Source organism: Rana temporaria, chromosome 4 (genome assembly GCF_905171775.1).
Source record: "Rana temporaria chromosome 4, aRanTem1.1, whole genome shotgun sequence".
Lineage (NCBI taxonomy): Eukaryota > Metazoa > Chordata > Amphibia > Anura > Ranidae > Rana > Rana temporaria.
Window position 1 is genome coordinate 182370866 of NC_053492.1, and position 27479 is coordinate 182398344.

The 27479-nt window shown below is 41.0% G+C and overlaps 1 protein-coding gene across 5 annotated transcripts in view; it reads left to right on the forward strand.

Annotated features, from left to right (window-relative positions):
* The window catches only part of ATP11B (ATPase phospholipid transporting 11B (putative)), a 187072-nt gene that overhangs the window by 39411 nt on the left and 120182 nt on the right, over positions 1 to 27479 (forward strand). For all 5 annotated transcript variants that reach the window (XM_040349442.1, XM_040349439.1, XM_040349438.1 and 2 more), the window contains exons 3-9: positions 2049 to 2138; positions 5052 to 5132; positions 6952 to 7059; positions 7189 to 7317; positions 20125 to 20228; positions 22934 to 22978; positions 23966 to 24030. In XM_040349442.1, the coding sequence (XP_040205376.1) occupies positions 2049 to 2138; positions 5052 to 5132; positions 6952 to 7059; positions 7189 to 7317; positions 20125 to 20228; positions 22934 to 22978; positions 23966 to 24030 (622 nt within the window). The remainder of the gene's footprint in view (positions 1 to 2048; positions 2139 to 5051; positions 5133 to 6951; positions 7060 to 7188; positions 7318 to 20124; positions 20229 to 22933; positions 22979 to 23965; positions 24031 to 27479) is intronic.

Genomic DNA, 27479 nt, shown 5'->3' on the forward strand with positions numbered 1-27479 from the left:
TCGAATGGGTAGATTGTAATCAAATTTGGACAGGCACTTCAAATGTTTTCTTAAAGAGGAAGTAAACCGATTCATTACTAGTACCTATAGGTAAGCCTATAATAAATGCACGGTTTAGGAGATATTTGGTATAGATGCAGCTGATGACATAATTGGCTCATGTGCTCTAAAGGCCACTCGTGCAATTTCTTCAGATTCCTGTGCCGTGAACGATGGCTCTCCCCCACTGTAATATACACATCTCCCCCCCCCCCCCACCGGAATATCCACATCCCCCCACTGGAATATCCACATCTCCCCCCCACTGTTCACCCCACCAACTATAGTACCCCCTCGGTGCAGACCCCCCCTCCTCTCAGTACAGAGACCCACCCCTCCAGGTAGTACCGACAGACACTCCCCCCTCTTTGGGGCAAGACACCCCCCCCCCTTAGGTAGTACAGACTCTCCCAGCGTGTGTCCCAGGAGTGCAGGCTCCTCCTCTGTGGGTGTAAACAGAGGAGGACTGCCGCCGGGTGTACCAAGATGGCCTTGGCTCCAGAGCTAGGCCGAAGCCGCGGCCTTTTCTAGCGTTATGGCCGTGGCTACGGAGGTAGGCCGAAGCCGCGGCCATATTGTTGGGAAAGGCCGCGGCTTCGGCCTAGCTCCAGAGCCGCGGCCATAACATTAGGAAAGGCCGAGGCTTCGGCCTAGCTCCAGAGCCGCGGCAATCCGCGGATCACAGTGTGTTCCGATCCGAAGGGGGTGACCCACCCGTTCGGATCAACTGTGATCCGTTGCACCCCTAATGTGCTAGTATGCGTTGCATACTGCCACGTTTATGGCTTTAATTTGAAGGTCATGAATAAAAAATTGCCAGTAAACTGCCTCTTTAACATACTGGTCCAAGAAAATTAAAATTAGGTGCTCTTGCACTGGTATATGACACCAGATCATATAGCCAAATTTGACCTAAGTGTCTCCGCCGCCCTTTTTGAGGCTGCAGAGAAGAAGGTTCCTTCAAACACATTTGGCGGGCACTATACCATGGCCACTCGCTTCTGGATACTAGCCTACAACATGCTTGGCACATTTGTGAACTTGGAAAGCTCTGTTACGTGGACCTGATTCAGATCTTACTAAGTGAATGGAAGCTGGTTGAGTTTTCATTCCCAGCAGCTAGGCAAGCATTGGCCAAAGCTTGGAAATGAGCTACTAACTTTGGAGAAGTGACACAGAGAATAACGGGCACTCCCTGTGGCCCTCCCTGTTCTTACCTTTCCCCTTACCTTAGGCACCCTTCTCCTTTTTGTTCTTTCATATCTTTTCTCTCTGTCCTTCTTCCTATTTTTCTTTTTCTGCCTCTTCTATTCTGTGCAACCGTTTGAAATGTAGTCTTACAAATTCAACTTTTTTTCCATTTTTCACAAATTTTTTATTTATTTTTTCATACAAACACCACAAACAAAAACACAATCTACAGCATTTCTAATGTATATAGCAAACGCCTTCATCCATCCATCCTTGTCTCCATGCCTTATTTTGATGAGAAATAACTATGAAAAACAACCCCTAGCATTTCTGGCCATAGTCATCTTTACTAAGGGCAAATGATTCATGTAGTATTTACTTATTGGAATCCATCTATCCTTGGCTCAGGTAAGTATGATTCTGCGAAAATATTGATTGGGAGTGAAGTTCTGCTTTAAGAGGAATTCCCCATGCCATGTGTTTTCTTGCTTTAGACTACCCCGATTGTCAGAGACCTCTGAAGCTGTATTGACCTCTTGATTGTATTATGTATCTCAATCTTTGTGTCTTGTATTTCTTCATTCTTTTCAATTTGACTGACTCTAATTGTAAGCTTATGACTTTGTTTAACAAACCAACATTTCAGTAAAACTTTTTGTGACCTAAAGAAGCCAGGAAACATATACTTTACTAATGCAGTGCCTTATGGATGGATACCCTGGGTGTTTTTGCTGTGTATTTTTTTTCCCCTCAGTATTTGTAATGTTTGCTTGTTTCTTAGTATATGCATTATAGCCGTTTCCTTTTTTTCTTTACAGTACACTGTGTTAAATTTTGTTCCAAAAAACTTGTTTGAACAGTTTAGAAGAATAGCCAATTTCTACTTTCTCATCATATTTCTTGTTCAGGTAAGTTGGCACTTTTGTACACCAGGTACGTTTTTAAAACTAGGTCATTAATTGATTTTTGGGAGTGTGCTAGAGATGTTTTACGCTTCATGAGAAATGGGCATTCAAAATGTTTACTGCTGGAATTACCAGGTTATGCGATCAGTAGTGGCTGCTCAGTCCGTTTTTAAATCAATGGTGGTCTGTTAGCAGCCACTGCTGTGTGCATGTAGCCACACACAGAGCAGATTGCTATGGTTTGGTAGAGAGATCCAAGCCTGGACACAGTCCGTTTCAGGAGTCCGGCATGTGCAACTACCCGGCCATGTGAACAAGGCCTAATACTTGGGAAAGTTCAAGTGACTGTAAATGCATTTTTTTTTTTTTTTTTAAATAACGGGTTTATACTTGCCACTACCAGCGGCCCTAAACATCCTCTTCTTGGGTCTCCTATTCCTGGCTCCCCTCTCCGACGAATGCCTCCAAAGAAAGACACTTTGTGTGTTTTTGCGTGTTTTCATTTCCGAGCCTTAGACCCCATATATACCATTAGATTTTCATCTCCAGATTTACCAAAACCATGTAGTGCAAGGGCCTGCCTGATTGCATACGATTTGAAACTCTTAAAGGAACACTAAAGAGAATTTTTTTTTTTTAAACAACAAACATGTTCTACTTCCACTGTGCAGCTCGTTTTGTACAGAGTGGCCCCGAACCTAGTCTTCTGGGGTCCCTCGGTGTCTGTCTCCTCCTGCAAGAACTTTCCACCTTCATGCAAGCTCTCTCGCATGGTGGCAAGTTCGGGCGCGCTCCCGTGATACAGCGGGTGGCTATAGCCGCTCACTGTATCACTCGGCACATAATGCACACATAAATATTTGTTAGGCACACACTTAACCCCTTGATTACCCTGAGATGTTAACCACTTCCCAGCCAGTGTCCTTAGTACCGTGACAGTGTATAGTATTGGTAATGCCAGTTTCCACCCAGTGCCAGTTAGTGACACACTGCCCGCCACACTATCACAGTCCCACTACAAGTTCACTGATCACTGCCATTACTAGTATTAAAAAATAAATACAAATTCCAGTATATATTCCGTAGTTTGTAGCTCTTGCACAAACCACTTGATATGCACTTATTGGGATTTTTTTTTTTTTTTTTTTATCAGAGACGTAACAGAATTTATTTTGGCCTAAAATTATAAATACGTTTTTATTTTTCATTGGATATTTTTTATAGCAGAAAGTAAAAAATATTGTTTTAACATTTCAAAATATATATTTTTTTGTTTTATAGAATAAAAAATAAACCCAGTTGCGATCAAATATCACCCAAAGAAAGCTTTATATGTGTGAAAACAATTATATAAATTTCATTTGAGTACAGTTTAATGACTGCGCAGTGCTAAAAAGCTAATAATGGCCTGGTCATGAAGGGGGGTAAAATCTTCTTCTAGAACTCAAGTGAAAAAAAAAAAAAAAAATGATAAAACCATCTATATTGCACGCACATGTAGTAATGGTGTAAACCACGTTGAGTTCTACTAGGAGGCTTGAAAAAGCGGCTCCCCACCCTGAAACATGTTGTCACATCCACTGTACAACATGTGACATCATCATTATTCCAAGCACCGCACTGGAATGCGGCAATCTGCACCAGAACACATTTAAGTGCATGAAAAACGCAGCAGAAAGCATAGCAGAAAACAGACTCATGAAATGGGGGGAAGCACACCGGAACACATCAGGTTTCCAGCACCCAGATTTTATGAATTTGAAATATGGTTTTTCACGGTGTGTGTGTATATCTGTATACGTTTTGAGTATTTAATATTTGTTGTATTAGATGGTATATACTCTTAAAAGGTGCACAAAAAGCTTAGGAAATTTTGCAAGTGTGGAAATATACAGTAATTTTTTCAGGGGAGGTTTTGCTCGTTGGTCTCTTTAGATCCCTATAAAGCAGTGGTTCTCAACCTTACTAATGCCGTGACCCCTTGATAAAATTTCCCAAGTTATGGGGACCCCTAACAGTAAAATTATTTTTGCAGCGTGGCTCCCCCTGAGTCCCCTCCACTCGTACAGTATTAAAACCTCATATGGTACATTTTAGGATGTACCACTCTCTCTTTGTTCACTTTTCTTTCCCTTCTATCTCTCTCTATCCTAATTTCTTATTTTTTTTCACCCATCCCTCTCTTTTTCTCCCTTTTTCTTTCTTCCTCACCCTTTTTTTACCTCCTTTCCATGTATTCTCTATTTTATCATTGTTTTACTCCTTAGTGGGGGGGAATGGAATGAGTGGCAATGCTGGGGGGAGTTCTGTTTAGCCAACTTAGATGCTCTTGATCAAAGTCATCTGCTGATCTGAGAACTGTAGTGGGGATTTTTAATGGCAACTATAATCACAGGTAGTATTACTCACTGTGTCTTTGACTTTGTGGTGTCTCATAGCAGTGACACCTATGCTGAAATCATGTCTCCTCCAGCCCCTCCTACCTCACATTCCTCACCAGTCAACTTACCTCTATTCTCTGCTAACCAGCCATGCCGTGAACTGAATGTGCGGCTGTGAAGAGGCTGAATGAGTGTCCGTGGGCTCCAGGAACAGCCCAGCTGGACAGCCACAGGCTCCAGGGACAGCCCTACTGGGCAGCCGCAAAACAGTTACAAGAGTGGTACGGGAACAGCCTATGATTTGGTGACCCATAGCAAATCATCATTTGACCCCCGAGGGGGTCCCGACCCCCAGGTTGAGAACCACTGCTATAAAGGATAAATGACTGGCATTTGCTTGGTGTGTCTTCCTAAATGCATCTCGGAGACCTTTATAAAGTTTTTCATTTTAAATGTTTCATCTGAGAATAGTATAAATCTCTGTATGATTAACGTTTTTTCCATGTGTGTGTGTGTTTGTTTCTTTTTTTTGCAGCTTATGATCGATACTCCAACAAGTCCAGTAACAAGCGGACTTCCATTATTTTTTGTAATTACAGTGACCGCCATTAAACAGGTATTGCATTAATAACCTAAAAAATAAAGTACAGGTTTATTCATTACCCTATACTACGAATCTCTCTTTTGCAGCAGATGAAAAAGTTATGTATGAGAGCTTGCTTTAACACATTTGACCGTTTTTATTGGAGGAAGAAAACGTGTTTGGTCATTAAAGGGAACTTTGGAAAAATGTTACTATTGTTTTCCTGCACTATCCGATGTTGGTGAGACACAAAGTTGGACAGCTGTTGTGTTGAAACTACACATGTGGGATGTTACAGCTGCAAGTCGCAATGAAGAGCAACCACAGTTCTGTATTGCTGCTCAGTCAGAACTAGCATAACGATTCAAAGGTTTTCTCCGGATTTATTTAAATATGGATCAGACAAAATGCTGCTATGCTTGAGCTGCCTGCTCATTTATATGCAGGAAATATCAAAGGCTAATTCTACCTTTCTGACAATAGTCTACGCAACACCCATATTTATGGTGTAACATGGTCACATTCAGCAGCCTTTCTCTTCCCTCCCTTTACTAAATTGGGGGGTTGTTCCCCCTGCGCACTAAAGACTAAAGGTCTCTGCACTACTGGAGCTGAGGGACTCTTAGATATTAAGGGAACACAAGTGTAGTGATGTCACACTTGCAGTTCAGTGATTACTTCTTTCAGCTCCATAACCGATGCTCTGTAGGTTCATATGGACCCGGGACTGGAAGAATCATCTGCAGCTGCCTGTGCTTTGACCCCACTATGCACTAATCATGGTCGCAATGCTTTGCAGGATCCTGGGGGTAGGGGATCCATTTATCCATGTGTACTTTAAAGTGTTTGTAAACCTAAAAAAAAACTGAGGTCCTGTTCCTTTAAGGCATGAAAAACAGCACAGTGCTTGTGCTGTGCAATTCTTCTCTTCCGAACTGGTAATAAACCTGGTTGATCCTGTCAGTTCCTGAGTCCCCCTGTCTCTGCTGACCACGATAATCATGGCTGCTGAGCCCAGACTACTGTGATCAGTTTACGTGCCTGGTCACCCGCAGCCCTGCTCTCTCTTCTGAAGTCTCTCCCCTCCTCCCTCACTGTCATCATGAGGTTGCTTTCCTCCCTGCCCCTCCTGCCTCTATTCAGCTACATAATGCAGAACATAGGAAAGAATTCCATGCAGATATGCTGCCATTATTGAAAGTATAAGTGTTAGAATTTAATAGGGCAAATTCATTTTCCGACACTGCAGCTGTGCGATTACATGATTCCCCTGTGCTGGCCAGCCTCACTCTATATGGAGAGAAGCAGGAGGGGCGGGGATTACCCTGTGACATCATGTGATCGCACAGCTGCAATGTCAGAAAAGCTGTTCATTTCTAGCAAACACACTTTCATTAATGGCAGCATATTTGCATGGGATACATGTAAATGTAGTGACTTTACAAACACATTTTTAATGCTGTGGGTCTACCTCTGATGGCTATTGGACTGCACAGTCATATTAAGACACCAAACACAACTGCCGTAACAGGAAAGTGGAGGTAAGACTAAATATATTTCAAACAGTTTCTACAGCTGCAGTAAAGATGAAGTATTTAAAGCAGAGTTCTTCTTTAGTTATTGAGAAGTTCATAGAGGGATTTGATAAATCCAACAAAGTAGAAAACCTAAAACTACGATATTTTCAGAAAAAAGGGTAGTTCGTGGCATCTTCTTGCATGATGATTTATCTTGTCATGTTCTTGGCTTCCTGTGTTACCTTGTCCTAGAAACCACATGAGAGCTCGGTGTGATATGCATAGTAGCTTGTTTTGACAAAACCCTCACATGACTACTTCTGCTGTATTTTCAGGGCTATGAAGACTGGCTGCGACACAAAGCAGACAATGAAGTTAATGGAGCCCCAGTTTATGTTGTTCGCAGTGGAGGCCTTGTTAAGACTAGATCAAAAAACATCAGGGTATGTGTATATCTCTTTGAGTAATGGGGGTTAGCTGGCACAAAGATTATGGTGTGATCTTTATGAAGTTTGCTTGTTTTTAATGTGTTTTTTTTTTTCCCTTTTTTTTTTTTCCCCCCTTTTTTTTAGGTAGGTGATATTGTTAGAGTATCCAAAGATGAGACCTTTCCTGTTGATTTGGTGCTGCTATCTTCAGACAGAGTGAATGGTTCATGCCATGTGACGACGGCAAGTCTGGATGGAGAAACAAATCTCAAAGTATGTGATTGTCATCCCCTGCTGCATTAGTGTCTCACCTAGCAATGTAGAATACACAGCCTGCTGTTTGTGAGCTTGAGTACCGATATACCTTGTCTGTGACTGAAGAGGCTGCATGCTTATGTTGCCCATACATGGTTTACTGTCTACATTTTAAGTTGATGGATCTTCACAAAACAAAAAAAAAAGAACTACAGGTAGTGCAGAATTATTAGGCAAGTTGTATTTTTGAGGATTCATTTTATTATTGAACAACAACCATGTTCTCAATGAACCCAAAAAACTCATTAATATCAAAGCTGAATATTTTTTTAAGTCGTTTTTTGTTTTTTTTTAGTTTTAGCTATTTTAGGGGGATATATGTGTGTGCAGGTGTCTATTACTGTGCATAATTATTAGGCAACTTAACAAAAAAAAAATATATACCCATTTCAATTAATTATTTTTACCAGTGAAACCAATATAACATCTGAACATTCTCAAATATACATTTCTGACATTCAAAAACAAATCAGTGACCAATATAGCCACCTTTCTTTGCAAGGACACTCAAAAGCCTGCCATCCATGGATTCTGTCAGTGTTTTGATCTGTTCACCATCAACATTGCGTGCAGCAGCAACCGCAGCCTCCCAGACACTGTTCAGAGAGGTGTTCTGTTTTCCCTCCTTGTAAATCTCACATTTGATGATGGACCACAGGTTCTCAATGGGGTTCAGATCAGGTGAACAAGGAGGCCATGTCATTAGTTTTTCTTCTTTTATACCCTTTCTTGCCAGCCACGCTGTGGAGTACTTGGACGCGTGTGATGGAGCATTGTCCTGCATGAAAATCATGTTTTTCTTGAAGGATGCAGACTTCTTCCTGTACCACTGCTTGAAGAAGGTGTCTTCCAGAAACTGGCAGTAGGACTGGGAGTTGAGCTTGACTCCATCCTCAACCCGAAAAGGCCCCACAAGCTCATCTTTGATGATACCAGCCCAAACCAGTACTACACCTCCACCTTGCTGGCGTCTGAGTCGGACTGGAGCTCTCTGCCCTTTACCAATCCAGCCACGGGCCCATCCATCTGGCCCATCAAGACTCACTCTCATTTCAGCAGTCCATAAAACCTTAGAAAAATCAGTCTTGAGATATTTCTTGGCACAGTCTTGACATTTCAGCTTGTGTGTCTTGTTCAGTGGTGGTCGTCTTTCAGCCTTTCTTACCTTGGCCATGTCTCTGAGTATTGCACACCTTGTGCTTTTGGGCACTCCAGTGATGTTGCAGCTCTGAAATATGGCCAAACTGGTGGCAAGTGGCATCTTGGCAGCTGCACGCTTGACGTTTCTCAGTTCATGGGCAGTTATTTTGCACCTTGGTTTTTCCACACGCTTCTTGCGACCCTGTTGACTATTTTGAATGAAACGCTTGATTGTTCGATGATCACGCTTCAGAAGCTTTGCAATTTTAAGAGTGCTGCATCCCTCTGCAAGATATCTCACTATTTTTGACTTTTCTGAGCCTGTCAAGTCCTTCTCTTGACCCATTTTGCAAAAGGAAAGGAAGTTGACTAATAATTATGCACACCTGATATAGGGTGTTGATGTCATTAGACCACACCCCTTCTCATTACAGAGATGCACATCACCTAATATGCTTAATTGGTAGTAGGCTTTCGAGCCTATACAGCTTGGAGTAAGACAACATGCATAAAGAGGATGATGTGGTCAAAATACTCATTTGCCTAATAATTCTGCACTCCCTGTAGTCACCATAGCCAGCAATCCTACTTGTCGCTTCAAGGTCAGAACATATCTGTAGATGACTAAGGCCTCCTTCACACTGGGCGGATCAATAATGATCCGCCCCGTGCACCTCCGCTTGCTCAGCGGGGATCGCTCCGTTGATCCCCGCTGAGCCGGCGGATGACAGGGTGGTCCCCGCACACTGTGGAGGGACCGCACTGTCTTTTTTTCGCTCCCCCCTATGGGGGGATCAGATGAACATGGACCGTATGTCCGTGTTCACCCGATTCGCCAGACGGAAGGAAAAGTAGGTTTTTGCTCTGTCACACTTTGGCGGAGTGGGTCGGATGTCAGCGGGCATGTCACCGCTGACATCCGCGGCTCCATAGAAGAGCACGGAGCGCCCGTACAGGTCCGCCAAAAAAAAAACTGACAGGCGGATCTGTACGGGCGCTCAGTGTGAAAGAACTCTAAAGCTCTGGCGTGCATTACTGTATGCCACACACAGCAACACATGGTGTTTGTGTGCTTCAGCACCACTGTATTTGTGTGCAAGTTGAAATGAATGGCACAGCAGTGCACCACCGAGTGGCATGACCACTTTTAATTAAAATATAAAAGTAATTAGTTCTTAGAGTTTAATAGGTTGATACTATCCTATCAACAGACTATTTCCGAGAGAGGCAAAGCAGCAACCGGTGTCTATATCTGACAACTCCTACTGCTAAATTGCTGGCCAGAGGAGAGAAGAACATGGAGAGGATTACGGTCTCTGCAGGGATGCATGGCTACTAAGGGCTCCTTGCCAATCTTGGCTAAACAAAGAAAGCATAAGAAGAGATGCCAAAAAAATTTGGTTTTTGTCACTGCAGACTATTTTTGTCTTTTTTTTTTTATGTGGGTTATTTTGTTTAGCGGACATTTAGAATTGGAAACAGTCATGGAATATGGAAAGTAGTAGATTTCAGTAAAAAGGATTATGCTTTTATGGGAACACCAAGGAGAAATACAGATTATGTCAGCCTCTGCATTTCTGCTGTTGGGGCCATTTTGTGTGGTGCAGATTTTGACTAAACTTACACTGAGGGTAGAGAATTTTAAGGTGCAGACCACATGGCGGTCTCCCTCTCCAATCATCAACTACAGTATAGGTTTCCATAAATTATGTTTCAATAGTTTTTTATTTGTTTTCAAAAGCAAGGTGGTATAAAATACAAAGCCAAATAATCTATGGCATAACAGTTTCAACAAAATACAAGACTGTAATCAAAATAACATCTGGCACGATATATGCAACCGCTACATAGCTTCTCTGACTAAATGGAAATGCTCAACCATTGGGAAATCCAGCTTATTAATGGGGGTAGAAGCCAATAAACAAGTGATAGCAAAATACAAAGGACTTCGACAGTATAGATTGTTGCTCATAAAGGTCCAATGTATAGCAGCCACTCTGATTGGGTATCCTCTCTAAGTACCTCAACACTGGGGATCTTTACATTACTAGACCAGGTTGGCGATAGTGCACTATCAAGACACACACTTGAAAACAAAAAGGGGGGACAAACGAGAAAGATTAAGGGGGAGGAAAGAGGATAAAGAAAAAGGGAAAGAAATTGCTGGTCCAGGAATATTGTGCCATTCAGTAAAGCATAAACTTTAAGGTGTTTGGGACCTGTAAATAAGAAAGCCAGGGTCTCCAGACCTTGGTAAAAAATTCTTTGTTTATCCCATAGAAAACTCAAAATCTTTTTGTGAAGCATAATCCAGGTTATTTGCGTTTTAACAGGGCTAGTTTAAACACCGAACTCTTCCAAGCTGTGGCACTAGCTATCTTGGCTGCCAAAAATATGAAATTTACGCTTGCATATGTCGTGGCATATCATCCACTGGCTCAACTAGAGCGACATTCAGGATTCACTTGTGGATAAGGGTAGTCCAGGTACGCCACTCCTTGCTATCCTGTCCCATGCCCAGGTTCTTTTCCCATGCTAATTGATAGGACAGTTTAGTAGAGCAAAAAATCTATTATTTGTATAACATGGAGATTCATTAATGTTGTAAAGTGTCCTGCATACATCTGTTTTCAAACACTGTACATGTAGCAACATCCAAGCTCCTCTACTGCAGAGTAAGCAGGAAATTCATTATTTGTTGTAATCCTATATTGTTGAAAGTTTGATCATAACATTGTCCATGAATTATTAAACAGAGGGGCTACAGGAATATGAGGGGAACTAAGATTCTGCCATATATATAAAGAAACCTAAAGTCTGAGGGAATGCAAAAGCATTGGTCTCAAGATTACTGTACAATGCTTTGCGGGAAGCCAGAGAATCGAATCGATGTTAATGAGGGAGCACACTTGGGCTTCTTGGCATACCCTGTCTGGTCGGTACTGTGATGAGTGCAATTGGCATCTGCTATGTAATATTTCCAAACTCCCTAGGAGCATAAATCGTGGCATGTGCCATTTGGCTGTCCTTGTTTCTCCAGACAAAGGAAAATTTGATAATTTACCTTGATAATTTACCTTGTTTAGGGCCCTTTCACACGGGGCGGATCAGTAATGATCCGCTCCGTGAACCTCCGCTTGCTCAGCGGGAATCGCTCCGTTGATCCCCGCTGAGCCGGTGGATGACAGGGCGGTCCCTGCACACTTTTCTCCGCTCTCCCCAATGGGGGGATCGGATGAACACGGACCGTCTGTCCGTGTTCATTCGATCCGCAGACGGAAGGAAAAATAGGGGTTTTCCTCCGTCTGCAGAATCGGAGGAATGCGGGGGTGGGCGAGATCGGGTGTCAGCGGATGAATCCGCTGACACCCGCGATCTCATAGGGACCAATGTATGTCCCTTTTTCATCTGCACACGGATGGATGAAAAAGCGGACATACGGTCCGCAAGTGTGAAAGGGGCCTAAGTATCCAGTCTGCATCCCTTATGCCAACAATTGTGATGAGGGTTTAATTGTGGCTTGAGAAATAGCAATTGCTCCTATTTTATTGTGAATTAATCTAATACAGCCAAAATAATACCAGTCCATCCTTCTGTGTAAGAAATAAATATATTAATTTGAAAGCTTTTTTATGAAATGGATAAAGTCCAAAAAAAATGTCTACATAATAATGAAATCTGTATTGAGTGGATAACTGCTCTTGTGCACATTGCTGGATCGAGATCGGGCTGAGGAGGGGCTGCACATTTCAGCCTTTAAAAATACCCTTGCAGTTAGGTCCCATCACACTACAAGGGTAAATGTTTAAGTCCAAGGGATTGCTAAAGAGGCTTCATTAGTTTCTTTTTTATCCCTTACTCCAACAGGGTCCCCCACAGCCACCTCTCTGTTGCTCTAGGCTACAGTCGCACACTCGGCCTCACCTTTACCATGTACGTTACAGGGTTGATAACTCTACCTGGTACATGAAGAGGCAGAGGTGCTGCCCTCAGACCAGGGCTTTGGGCAAAAAAGGACAGCGCTGGATCTGGCCCAGAGTAGGGCGTCAATTAATGCAGCTTCATCCTGTACCCCTGTGGGTGCCCCCTTCCTGTGAGGGTATTTGTTTTTCTTTTTATTGATTTGTCTGGAGTAGGCCTGGCCTTGATGATGATTTATTTTACTCTAAATAGCTTTGTAGCATTCGTACACATACTTTCTTATTCAACTGCTTACCATAACGGAAACCTGTACTGCCAAACACTTAGGTTTCCATTGACACATTGACTGCCTGTCCTGTGTGAGTCACTAACCCTAAACAAGTATAAGATGAAAGGAGTTATGGCTTCTCTTGCTGCTGGACATTCATAATACAGTAAAATAACTTGACCAATGGGCTGGTTTTACAACCAGGCACCCAACAGTTGCAGGAGCATATTCCTATCATCGCAGGTTTCTTTTCTTGTCCTAGCACTCCCTGTCAGCCAGCAACTGTAAGGCCTCATGCACACTAGACTTTTTTACAGCTGCTTTTTTTGGCTTCAGCGTTTTTTTTTTTTTTTTTTTTACAGACAGTAAACTCCCCAGCACATGGAATGTTTTCTGGCTTGAAACAACCCCCCCCCCCCCAAATTTGTGGGGGGTGTTTGAACTTTGAAAAAAACCTTAACGCGACTATTCTGCATTTATTAGCTTTTTTGAGCCATAAGCTTTTGTGAGTATAGTTTTGCTATAAAATGCAAAAAACACTTAAACGCTGCTGCAAAAACGCCGAAAAAACTATTTCTCTACAGCTAATGCTACTGGCGGTTTTATAATGTCCAGTGTGCATGAGTCCTAAGGCTTGGCTATAGTTTATGGGTTTTTTTTTTTTTTTTTTTTTTTTATTAAATTTTCAAAATTACAAGCATATATTGTCAATAAACATAGACATTATAAATAGTAGCAGTTAAGGAGAACACAAGTTAGATATTTACATCAAGCTCCAGTGTTTTTTAGAAGGCAACAACAAAAGAAAAAAAACAGTAATTTGAGTTTAACATATGTTGACCATTATCTGGAGACTTGCTAAAATATATGCTTAGTGTTGAATTTAGTAATTAAAAACCAGATATAGTAATATATTAACAGTGTAAGGTAATATGAGAATACATAAAGAAAAAAATGAAGGGTCATAATTTCTAGACCTTGTATAATGTTGGGGTAATATCTAATGAAGATAAACAGGGATTTATTGTATAGACATTAGGTTTGTACTGTTTCAATGGAGCTCTAAAGCTGAAATATACTGATAAATAAAAAAATAAAGTAATGCTGCTACCATTTTTGCATATAATAACAATATATGCTAAGAAAGAAAAAACAACAAAAAAAACTAAAGAGGCAAGATAGAATAGAGGGAAGGGGAAGAAGAAGAGAAAAAAATAAAGATAGTACGTAGATAAGATAGAAAAGGTCAAAAGGGTCCCCGGGGTATCTTATTATGTTTGTCTTATGTTATTAGCATATTAAATAGCTATTAGTAGTTATGTTACCAAGGTCTTAATAATGTGATATCAAAGTTGGGAGGGAAAAAATGAGTCACCCAAGGATTCCAGATTTTTTCAAATTTTGCAATATTATCATTGGTAATGGCTTCCGTTTTTGAGTGGGTCATGGCTTGGTTTATTCTGGTTTTGGTTTCTGAGATCATTAATGTTGGGGTTTTCCACGCTTTGGCGATTGTCTGCTTTGCTGCCGTAGTGATTTGTAGAAGGAGTTTGAATTGAGTGTGGGAAATAGAAGTCGGTTTTAGGTTTAGTAGTGCAATTGAAGGGTCAGGTTTGATTGTTTTTTTGAATAAGGTGGAGAGGATTAGAAAAACCTCTTTCCAAAAACATTTTGTAACCGGACATTCCCAAAATATGTGTATATGTGATCCTAGTTCACCACAGCCACGGAAGCAGAGTGGGGAGTATTGCGGAATATATTTCGCAATTCTGACAGGAACCAAGTACCAGCGCAAAAGTACTTTATAATTTGTCTCTAGAGCTATTATATTTTGTGAAGATGATTTTGTAGTGGTCCAAATTTTATCCCAATCAGATGATTCCAACTGAAGTCCAAGGTCTCTCTCCCATTTTTCCACGTATGATGGTGGATCTGCAGTAGGCAAAGTAATAAGGTGTTTATATATTATTGATATGAGACCCTTAGAGTGAGGTTCGCGTTTACATATACGTTCAAATTGCGTGAGTTCATCGAGTTTACTCATATTTTGTATATATGGCATGAAAAAGTTTTTGATCTGCAGATATCGAAAAAGTTCTGATTGGGGGAGTTGATGTCTATCACATAGTTCAGGAAATGTTTTAAGTGAGGTAGATGTTGACATATCACAGAGTTGAGTTATGTCAGAGGAAATCCATTTTTTAAATGAATTAGGGAATGTGCAGGCTGGGTAGAATAGTGGGTTTCTAATAAATGATAGAAGGGGAACATGAGGAGATTGCAGTCCTTTGATAAGTTTAAATTTATCCCAGATGGTAACTGTGTGTTTGGTAATCTTATTTTTAATATTTTTACGATCTGAGGGTTTGGACCAAATTAAATTTGTTATAGAAAATGGATCACAGTCAATTGCTTCAATTGCAACCCAGAGTGGGGCTTCGTATTTTGCGTGATATTTGGGGATGCATGCTATTTGAGCTGCATGGTAATAAGAGGCGAAATTGGGGAATCCTAGTCCACCTTTAAGTTTGGAAAGGTAAAGTGTCTGTTTAGATACACGATGTTTTAAAGAGCCCCAAATGAACGCTAGTGTTTTGCGTTGAAGATTTCTAAGAAAGTATGTTGGAACTGAAATGGGCAAAACCCGAAATAGATATAGTATCTTGGGTAAAATGGTCATCTTTATTATGTTTATTTTACCAATCCATGAGATTGGTAAAGAGGACCATTGTTTAAGGAGATTGGTAATTTGCTTTAGTAATGGCGGAAAGTTAGCCGAGAAGAATTCAGTTAAATTGGGAGTAAGAGTAATTCCTAGGTAGGTCAGGTGCGATGTAGACCAAGAGAATGGGAGGGAAGTTTGTACTTGTTGTAAAGTATGGGAAGGTAAGGAGATATTTTTGAGAGTTGATAATAAGTCCAGATAGCTGTGCAAAATGATCAAGCTTACTTATAAGGTTGGGAGCAGAAATATGAGGGGAAGACATAAATATTAGTATATCGTCAGCAAACAAACATAATTTGTGCTGATGACCTGCTAAGTCTATCCCTTTGATTGAAGGGTCAGATCGTATAGCCTGAGCTAGGGGTTCAATAAGTAGGGCAAATAAAAGTGGGGAGAGTGGACAACCCTGACGTGTTCCTCTATTTATGTTAAAGCAACCAGATTTATATCCAGCATATTTAATATAGGCTTTGGGATTATTATATAGTGATGAAACCCAGTTAAGAAAGTGAGGACCGAACCCCCATTTTTGTAAGGCAAAATGTAGATAGGGCCATGATACTGTGTCAAATGCTTTTTTAATATCTAACGACAGAAGACACATAGGTATTTGTCGTGTTTTAGCTGTTTGGATTAATAACGTTGCCCTACGTACGTTATCAGCTGCTTGGCGAAAAGGAATAAAACCAACTTGGTCTTTATTTATTAATGAACCAATAATATTGTTTAAACGAGTTGCTAGAATTTTCGCTAGTAGTTTGATATCAAGATTAAGTAGGGATATGGGCCTGTAATTAGCACAAGATGAGTCATCTGAATGAGGTTTGGGGATCATTGTGATTATTGCTGTTAAGGTTTCAGGACGAAAGGATTGGTTGTTCAGAAGTGAATTGAAAGCATCTGTCAGCAATGGCGCAAGAAGATAAGTCAATTTTTTGTAATATAGGGCAGAGAAGCCATCAGGACCCGGGCGTTTATTTGGTTTAAGGGATTTAATGGCTAATTCAACCTCAGCAGATGTAATGGGACTTTCAAGATGTTCATGTTGAGTTAAAGGAATCATTGGAAGTTTGATTTGTGAGAAAAATAATTCTGCAGAGGATTGGTCAAAAGATCCCTGATTGTTGTAAAGAGATGTAAGGTGTTTGTGGAAGGTTTGTAGGATTTTTTCTGGATTACTGATGTAAGTATTATGAGGTAATTTTAATCGAATCGGCTTGTGTGGGTTGTTTAATTTTTTAAGTGCTCGAGCGAGAAGCGTGCCAGGCTTGTTAGCTTTGATATAAAATTTATGCTTGGATTTGCGTATGGTTTTATCTGCGGATTCAGATAGGAAAAGATCAAGATTTAAGCTAGCTTCATCTAGTTGATTTTTTGTCACAGGGGTAGGATTCGCTTGAAAATTTGCGTGGCAAGTGTTGAATTTTGTTTCTAATATTAGTTGTAGCTTGTTTTTTTCTTTTTTAAGATATGATGCTTGGCGTAAGCAGATTCCTCGAAGGACGGGTTTGTGTGCCTCCCATAAGGTTAATGGAGAAATATCAGGGGTTTTATTATTTTTCAGATGGTCTTTTATGGCTAATTCTAAGTCTGTAGAGTGTGATGGATGGGATAGGGTTGAATCATTTATGTGCCATGTGGGGTCTTGATTTTTAGGTATGAGGGAAGTGAGAGTAGAAAGTATTGCACAATGATCAGTCCATGTAAAGGGTATTACAGAAGATGTGAGCAATTCCGGGGACATACTAATAGAGATTAGTATATGGTCGATACGGGAAAAAGACTTATGTGGATGGGAATAGAAGGAATATTGACGTTTCGTGGGATTGATTTCTCGCCAGGAATCTAGCAAGGAATGTTGCTGTAGAAGTCTTTGGAACCTACGAGATTGAGAATTGGAAGTGATAGGAATTGGGGACTTATCTAAATAAGGGTATAGAACTTGGTTCGAATCTCCACAGATCAAAAGCGTGCCCATTTTATGAGTCTCTATTACCTGGAACAAATGGGAGAGGAATGCTGTTGGATTTTTATTAGGAGCATAATAGGATACTACTGTGATTGGTGTATCACATAGATGCCCTGTAAGAATGAGATGGCGACCTTCTGGGTCTTTGGTTTCTGTCAGAAGAGAGAAGGGTGTAGCTCTATGGAATGCAATTAGCACTCCCCTTTGTTTAGTTTTAGCGGAAGCAGTAAAAACTTGGGGATAAACTGTACCAAAATATTTAGGTGTTGAGGTTTCAGTGAAATGGGTTTCTTGTAGGCAAATTATATGTGCCTTTGAAGAAGATAATGATCTAAAAACTTTGGTTCGTTTTTGTGGAACATTTAGACCTTGGACATTTAAGGTAAGGATATTTAAAGGAGCCATAATGATATTTTATAGAGAATATTATAAGACATATTTAAAAACAATTGAAAATACATACTTACCCCGGGGAGGAGCAAAGAGAAAAGGGAGAGTGGAGACAGAATGTTGAGAAATAAAGAGAAAATGAGAGTCATTATTAAACAAATAATTAACAAAAACGTTTAGAATGCAAGAAGGTAAAACGTTGGCGTTCCGGGCGTGCAAAAGTGCAAGCTCGGAGGCACAGAGTCTGACCAGGGAGGCTCCTCACACAAAAAGGTGTGTGGGAGAGTCCAAGGACAGAAAAATGGAGGGAGCAGTGACAGTTTCTCGAGTCCCTCACGACCAAAAATATATCTAGAGAAGAAAAAATATATTATGACACCCATACTGGAAGTAAGCAAAAATAAATCAAATCTAAGAAATATTATAATATTTTCAACATTAGTAGATGTAAACTTTTAATCTAACAATTTGTGTTTTATGTTTTCACGGGGAGAGTGTTAGATTATAAATTTTGTTGAATTATACAAATTACCTCTGGGTTGCCAGTTGTAGGAGAGGCAGTAATGTCATTAATAATTAGGATGAGAAGAAATAAAATGCCAATTATTAATAATATATTAGTAATATTTACTTCTATTCAGTAAACAGTTTTGTACAAAAATAATATAGAACCCTTGTTGTGGGTAAAAAAGGATTAGGGGAAAGGGGCGGGGAGGAGGGGGTAATATGAGGGAAGTAGAAGAAGGGGGTGAGGCGAGTAAGGATGGGATGAGGAGGGAAGGGTGCAATGGGAATAGGAAAAAAAAATAAAAAATTTGGACAATTTAAAACTTCAATTATCCTAGACCAAAAAGGGGATAAAAATTGGAATTAAAAAAAATATATAATAATAATAATAATAAAAAAAAGGACAATAGCCTGCTTAGGGGAAGTAAATTCAGGACGGTTAAATGACATTAAGTGTTTAGCATCCAAAAAGTGGATGAAAGATCAAAAATATTTAGTGAAATTCAATTTGATATGCAAAATGTATTCAGTCCATTGAGTCCGGAGTATCTTGGTTTGGGGAGTTGAATCGACCCCTCTTCGATGAGCTTTGTCTGGTTCTGTCATTTTGGACTTTGGAGAAATTTTGTGGAGAACTGGATGCTGTACGTCGGCGAGGGCTGGCTGAAGGTCTTTCGCAGAGATGAAGTTTTTGTAGGGTGTTCTGTAGTTCATCAGGGGTTCTGCATGAGTGCTTGGTACCTTGATATGTGAAGCGAAGTGAAAAAGGGAATCCCCATTGGTATGGGATCTGATGTTGTTGTAGGTTTTGTAATAAGGGTTTCATTGAGCGCCGTTTAGCGACTGTTATTGGGGAAAGGTCAGCAAAGATCTGATACGGGTGGCCTTGGAAGATAAGGGATTCTTTGTTCCTTGCAGCGACCATAAGCTGTTCTTTGGTGTGGAAGAAATGGAATTTCGCAATTATGTCGCGGGGGGGACCTTCAGATTTGCGCGGTGCTAATGCTCTATGTATTCTGTCCATTTCCAGACTCTCAATTGGAATTGACGGTGATAACTCTTCAAATAGGGCAGTAATTGTTGATTGTAGATCAATAATAGACTCCGGTATACCTCGTATGCGAAGGTTTGAGCGACGTGCGCGATTTTCAAAATCTTCTAAACGAGTTTGCAGCGAGAAATTTTCATCTTTAAGTGTGTCCAATTCAGTTTCATGAATCATTACATTAGTTTCTATGTCATGCACTCTGTTTTCTAATTCAGCCGTGCGCTGACCTAAGTCACGTATTTCTTTTGTTAATTTCTCTGTAATATGGTCGGAGGTCTGCTTTAATGCTTTCTGTAGCATTTTTTCTATTTGAGTTAGAACATTTGGGTGTAAAGAGCCTGTCTGTTGTGGCTGGCAGATGGTGCTGTCCTCACAGTCTGTATCATATAGTTCATGAGGTAACTGCAGCTGCTGCTTTGCAGCGTGAGGTAAAACTGTGTGAGGAGATTTAGGCATTTTACTGGGGCCTCTAGATGAATTATCCCTGATGGGTTTCATCTTATTTTTTCCCCGGACAGCTCCATAAACCATCTTAAAATGTTCCCAGGGTACTAAGGAAGACCAGGGTAAGCTTTTGAAATAATTACCCTTCCATTCAGGTGTGTATGCTGGCCGTGAAGTCCTGAGAAAAGGGGAGCCTCAGCAGGACATGTCTGTCTCTGTGAGCTCCACGCATGCCCCTCCAGTTTATGGGTTTTGAGCATCTCTTGAGCCTCATGATGTTCTCTGCTGCTCCCCTGCTTTAAAAACCCAGAAGTCTGATGTTTTTACAATGAATGCTTTAAATCTCTTTTCAGACACACTTTGCCGTTCCGGAAACAGCAGTATTACAGTCTGTAGTAAATCTGGACTCCTTAATCGCAGTCATAGAATGTCACCAGCCAGAGGCAGACCTTTACAGGTATTTTATTTCAAGACTAAGTGTAGCTGGCATTGATTCAATTGTCCGCCCACATTTGATATTGTAAGTGGCGGTGTACATCTCAGGTCAAGGAGATAAGCCTAAGAGCCCCTCTGGACTTACGTCTTGGTTAACTGTAAATAAAGGGCACATAGCAGGCGGATGGGGCATGGGAAAAGAAAGCACAGTTAACGTTTGTGATGATTGTCATGTATGAATACGCTTGGTTCTTAACCAAGTTCTGTGCTTTTGTATACTGTATGTTTCATTATAATTCTTTGTCGAGTGAACACAATTCTGTCCTGTACAGAAAACACATTGGAGTCTGCCTGCATGATGTTGTCATTGTCTGAATGCCACAGGAGTGTGAGTAGCAAGATATATGCTAGCTTAAGATATTTTTATAGCTTTTTATTTTTATTTGCTGTTCTGTGTAATGAAATCTATAGGGAATAAAATATAAACAAAAGCACCCCTTTTCATTATGCGTTACTAAAGGAACAGAAACTGTTCATATAGAAAAGTAAATGTTCACGTTTGAAAGTGTATATTTGCTTTTCAAAGAGAATGTTCTTTTAGCTATGTAAATACAGGGGGCGGCAGGGTTTTTCTACGATGTAATTTTATGATTTAACGTAAACAACATTTCTTGTTTTACGCCAAGCCAGGTGAACGTTCACTGTGCATACAACAGTCTTTCTCCCTTTAGCAGATCAACACATTTTTTAGTTGTGCAATGCAATGAAGGGTTTAAAGTTCTATGTATTAAAGGTGTGCTTTTTGCTGATGAGAGCAGTTTTCTACAAATTTGTCAAGCTATAGATATATATAATTTATAGTGTGTGTGTGTGTGTGTGTGTGTGTGTGTGTGTAATTTTTTCACACACACACCCTGGCAGAATTTGTGATTTCTTGGCCATTTTTCAGAGAATATGAATGATAACACAAAAACATTTCTTTCACTCGTGATTCGTGTTTGGCTGAAGCCATTTATTATCAATCAACTGTCTTTACTCTTTTAAAATCATTATGACAACAGAAACTAACCAAATTACTCTGATCAAAAGTTTACATACCTTGGTGATTTTGACCTGATAACATGCACACACGTTGACACAAAGGGGTTTGAGTGGCTATTAAATATAACCATCCTCGCCTGTGATCTGTTTGCTTGTAATTAGTGTGTGTGTATAAAAGGTCAATGAGTTTCTGGACTCCTGACAGATCCTTGCATCTTTCATCCAGTGCTGCACTGATGTTTCTGGATTTGGAGACATGGGGAAAGCAAAATAATAATCAAAGGATCTGTGGGAAAAGGTAGTTGAATTGTATAAAACCGGAAAGGGATATACAAAGATATCCAAGGAATTGAGAATGCGAATCAGCAGTGTTAAAACTCTTAATCAAGAAGTGGAAAATGATGGGATCTGTTGAAACCAAACTACGGTCAGGTAGACCAACTAAAATTTCAGCCACAACTGTCAGGAAAATAGTTTGAGATGCAAAGAAAAACTCACAAATAACTTCACGTGAAATACCAAGACCCAAGTATCCCGCTTACAATATGCCAAACGGCACAGAAACAAGCCTCAAACCTTCTGGCAAAAAGTAATTTGGTCACAACAATAAACGCTACATTTGGAGAGTAGTCTGCAAGGTCTATGATGAAAGGTACACCATTCCTACTGTGAAACGGGGGTGGATCACTGATGTTTTGGGGATGTGTGAGCAACAAAGGCACAGGAAATTTGGTCAAAATTGATGGCAAGATGAATGCAGTATGTCATCAAAAAATACAGGAGGAACATTTGCGTTCATCAGCCAGGAAGCTGCGCATGGGACGTCCTTGGACATTCCAACATGACAATGATCCAAAACGCAAGGCCAAGTCAACCTGTCATTGGCTACAGCAGAATAAAGTGAAGGTTCTGGAGTGGCCATCTTAGTCTCCTGACCTCCATATCATTGAGCCAATCTGGGAAGATCTCAAACGTGCAGTTCAGGCAAAACAGCCCAAGAATTTATACAGGAATTGGAGCCTTTTTGCCAAGAGGAATGGGCGGCTTTACCATCTGAGAAGATAAAGAGCCTCATCCACAAATGCCACAAAAGACTTCAAGCTGTCATTGATGTTAAAGGGGGCAATATATTAAGAACTGGGGTATGTAAACTTTTGATCAGAGTAATTTGGTTAGTTTCTGTTGTCATTATTATTTAAAAAGGGTAAACGCAGTTGGTTGATAATAAATGGCTTCAGCCAAACACTAACCATGAGTGAAAGATTTTTTTTTATTTGTTTTTGGTTATTTATATTCTCTAAAAAAATGGCCAATAAATCATAAATTCTGCCATGGTATGTAAACTTATGAGCACAACTGTATGTATATGTGTTAAAAAAAAAATGTGTGTGTGCGCGTGTATATGTGTACACACACACACACACACACATTATATATATATATATATATATATATATATATATATATATATATATATATATATATATATATATATATATATATATATATATATATATATATATATATATATATATATATATATACATATATACACACACACACACACACACACACACACACACACACCCTATTCTTTACAAATGAGTGTATATGCGTTTCCTCATTAACGGCTAGTGAATTGCACTTAACATGTCTTATTGGTCTTCAATTTTTTTTTTTACTAAGGTTTGTTGGAAGAATAACTATACAACAGTCAGAAGATATTGTAAGGTAAACTCAGTTTAATTTTTGTTCTAGAATAACCCATGAAGTAATTTGGTATGAAAAAGCGCTTGCATTGAAAGAAAAGTTAAAGTAAAAATGTATTGTTTTTTAGAGATTTGTAGTTACTTCTGCTGTCTGCTAGAAGCATTGGCGGTGCTTCAGGGGGGTTGTGATGGTGACGCAGCCCATGCTACATGGGGGCTTGTACAGCCTCCTTGTCGCATTAGGATTTCCGAGGGGGATCAATTATAGCATCTGATCCCATGTACGGTTTGCCCTGCAGCAGCTGAAAGTCAGCTTCTCATTCGCTCCTTTCAGCTCCTGCACAGAGAACCATACGGGGGTAGCAGTTACTCTGATTGCCATTCCACCCCACCACACCATTAACCCGCTTCTGTCCACTGTCAGATTCCCCATGTTGCCTGAATGCACAGTGTGTGTGTATGGGGCCATATACCTGCATCCTTACACCTATCAAATTGGGACCTGCTGCTGTGTTTGTACAGTTGCTACGCCCCATAGCATAACACAGGCTGCCTTCACACAGCTCCAACCACATAACAAAAACAAATAGTTTGCACTGTACAGGCCACAGCACCCATGTGAATGAGCCCCTAAGACCTCATTCACATACAAAGCTTTATTTTTTACCTCAATGCAGTTTTATCTTTTGGATTTAGCAGGAATTTTATAAGTAATGTTGTGCTTGTGTCCACTAATAATAATTTTATTGTAAATATATGCAACTAAAGATCTGATATAACTCTTTAGCCAATTGGAGAATTTTGGTGTGTGGTGGGAGTATCTTGACATGCGGTGGCAGTGAAGAGGGCCCCTGGTCAACTTTGCATTAGGGCCCACAAGCTTCAAGCTACACCTCTGGCTAGAAGAAGAAACGTTTTAGGATTCTGCATTCTTGAATTGCAGTAAAAAAATTGCAGTAATTGTTTTGACTGTTCTGCAAAACTTTATTATTCCCTTTTCTTTCCTCAGACCTCTTGGACCAGAAAACCTTTTACTTCGAGGAGCAAGGTTGAAAAATACAAAAGAAATTTTTGGTACATTTTCTAATTTTTTATATATATATTTTTTACTTTCTCTTTTTTAGTAGTTTACTGCTCCTTTTTGTGTGTGTGGATGTTTTTGCCTTGTCTGTCCTTCAAGAGTCACCATTTGGTAGCGTTTCCTTCTAGATCATTAAATTACTAAAAACTAATTTTTTTCTTTTTAACGGCCGCATTGAAACTGTGCCATTAAGGATATTTTGTGTGCCATGTGGGGCAGAGCAACAAGTTTGCTGTTATAGAACCCTCCCCAGCTGTGCATACCATTACTCTTCAGCCAGCGGGAGCAGTACTTCCAGATATGAAAGAGCATGTGACTCCATGTAATGGCACTGAACCAGTCACCAAGCACCAGCACTCGTATGGGGAGAGTTAATAACCATGTATAAGCTATGACTTGGGTGACTCCTGACAGCTTCTACTGCCCCCAAACGTGCAACAGACGTTGAAGTGAAAAGGACAGGCGTATGTGGAGCTGGCGAGGGGAGATTAAATTAGAAGCAAAGACAAAGCTATAAACCCACTTTCCCCCCTCTCCTTCCAGGACAGCTACTTGAGAGATGATTGGCTCTGCCCTCTACAGGAAACACAAATCGGATACAATTTAAAAGCTCCCTCCCTTTCCCCCTGACCCTCAGTTGTTTTGTGTTTCCAGACCCTCCAGGATCACTAACACGTTTTTTGTTTTTCTTGGTTCTGGTAACTGTGGTTGGTGGACCCCCCCCCCCCCTCTCTGGCATCATTCAGTACTGGTTGTGGCCAAGTGCTGGGTGTTTAGTACCTGTACTTTCTGTCCAGAAGGGTTCCCTATTTGGAGGTACTTACCTGGTGGTGAAAGTGGTGGCAACTTCCTTCAGTTTTTTCCCCCCAGCTCTGCCTGTGAGGAAACCTTGTCCTCCTCGTGCTTCGCCAAGGTGTACCAAAGTGGCGCCAGAGGACTTCCGGTGACTTGGCAAGATGGCGCCGGAACCAGAAGTCACGTGATGCACTTCAAGGTGCCGTGTATGTAAGGAACATGGCGTGATACACTGCTGCCTGGGGGAAACGTCTGCTGAAACGCCGGACAGGCACATTTTAGCAGGACGACAGCAGCCTAGCTCTCCGGCTGATCTCCACTCACCTTATGGAGCTTGAGGACAGGTCTGAGGATGGAGCACCCACTCGGATTGAATCAGCGGCAGCCTCCGAGTCCCATACTGCTTCCAAGGTAAGCCCTTGTCTGTGGTTCTACAGCAGGGGACCTTTTTTTGTATGGACCTTCTTTGTTTATGGTTCTTGTTTCTGCTTTTTTTTTTTTTTTCTAGGACAACCCAGTGAAGAAGAAATGTGGAAACTGTAGGGCTAGGCTTTCTGATAGTTATAAAAAACTTCTGTGAGAATTCTATTCCATCCAGAGCTAGATCAGAGACTGCCTCTTTAAAAGAGTTAATGTCTTCTATGAAGGAGGTTGTAGCCTCCTTCCGGTCCTTTAATGACAGAATAGCAGGGCTGGGACCTTCCTCTGTTAGTGTCCGAGACCATTAATTCACACTATACTTCTGATCTGGAAGAAGCTGGATTCCGCATCAGAGGAAAAGGCGGGTAGCTCGAAGTATCTTTTTCCAGCGGAAGTTATTGACGATTTTTTAAAGTCAATATATACCTTAGAGCAGATTGAGATGCCACGGCAAACCCAATCTTTACAGGATAAAATGTATAGGGGTCTACAGGGGCGGAAATCGAGAACTTTTCCAGTGCACCAGTCACTTAAGGATATGATTCTTTCAGCGTAGAAGGAACCTGAGAGGAGGTTATTCCAGTCTAAAGGGCACAAGAGAAGATTTCCTTTTCAGTCTGAGTTCGAGGAAACTTTCGAGGAATGCCCCTATGATTCCTTGCTGTGTAAGGCCTGGGATGCTTCAGCTTTCTCCTTGGGTCCAGCTGTAGCATCCATCTTTGTGGCTAGGAATTTGGACGTATGGGTTCAGCGTCTGGACATCTTCTTTCATCCGACACCCCCCAAAGAGGAGATTAGGGAGTCTCTCCCACTATTTGCCACCTTGGCTGATGCAGCTGCAGTTTTCGTGAAATCTGCAGCTAGGTCTTCTGGCTTAAATATTGGGAGGGTGACCTTACCTCCAAAAACAAACGCTGCGGCATTCCCTTTGAAGGCAAGCTCTTATTCGGTTCCTCCTTGGTGGAGGTCCTAGCTCGTTGCTCTGAGAACAGTAAACTGTTCCCTTCTTCTCAAAATAATAAGCCACAGAATAAGAAGCCTTTTCGTGGTTTCCAAAACGAGGTTAATTTTAAAACCAACAGGCAAAGAAAAAGTGGTCTTTTAACAAAGATAAGCAAAAAAGGAGGATTCTCTTTGCTCCTTCAGCCCCTTCCAAGAATCCCTAGTGACGCCAGAATAGGGGTAGGGGGGAGGTTGTCCAATTTCGTCAAAGAATGGGCAGAGACTTCCGACAATTCCTTTATTCTTCAGACATTAGAAAGGGGTTACAGGTTGGAATTCAAGAGTCTCCCCCCTCCCCCCCCTCAGAGATTTTTTCTTGCCCATCTGCCGAAAGACCAAGAGAGACGGCAAGCCATGTTGAATCTAATTTCTGTGTGGGAAACGGAGGGGGTTATATCTCCTGTCCGGAAAAATCAAAAATTCCGGGGATTTTATTCCATGTCTTTCTGGTTCAAAGGCCTCTGTCGGCTTTCGTATGATCATAAATGTAAACTTCCTGAACATATTTATTCTCTACAGACGTCTACCTTTTGTGGCCAGAGGTATTCATGGTAACCCTGGATCTTCAGGACGCTTATCTTCATGTTCCAATCTGCCAAAGCCACCGAAGGTTCCTCAGATTTGCGTTTCTCATGGACAACGGGCCAAGTCATTGGCAGTTCATTGCCCTTCCTTTCGGTCTCTCGGCAGCACCCAGAATAAAAAAAAAAATCAAGGCCGAAGTCATGGCCTTTTTTCGGATGCAAGGTATATCGATCGTCCCATATCTGGATGATTTTCTGATCTTTCCCCGACACAGAGTCCCTTATCCAGGATCTGCAGTTGGTTTTGCAGGGCTTTCAGAAACTAGGGTGGAAAGTCAACCAACAGAAGTCTTGTCTGGTGCCCTCCCAGTGCATACTTTTCCTGGGTTATCTAATACTCTGTTGCCCAAAAGAGGTTTCTTCCAGAGGAGAAAATTTTGAAACTTCTGTCTGTGCAGGCCTTCAAATTGCTCCCACAGACCTCTCTTTAGCATATCATGCAGTTATTATGGTTATTGACTGCAGCCATCCCAGGGGTGCCCTAGGCCCAATTACACTCCAGACCCCTTCAGGTGTTTCTCTTACTCCATTGGGATCACAGGAAGGGTTCTCTAGATCAGCTGGTGCAGCTGCCAAGGGAGGATTTTCTCAATCTCTCCGGGTGGGAGCAGCGGGAACACCTGCAGGGAGGGAAGAACTGG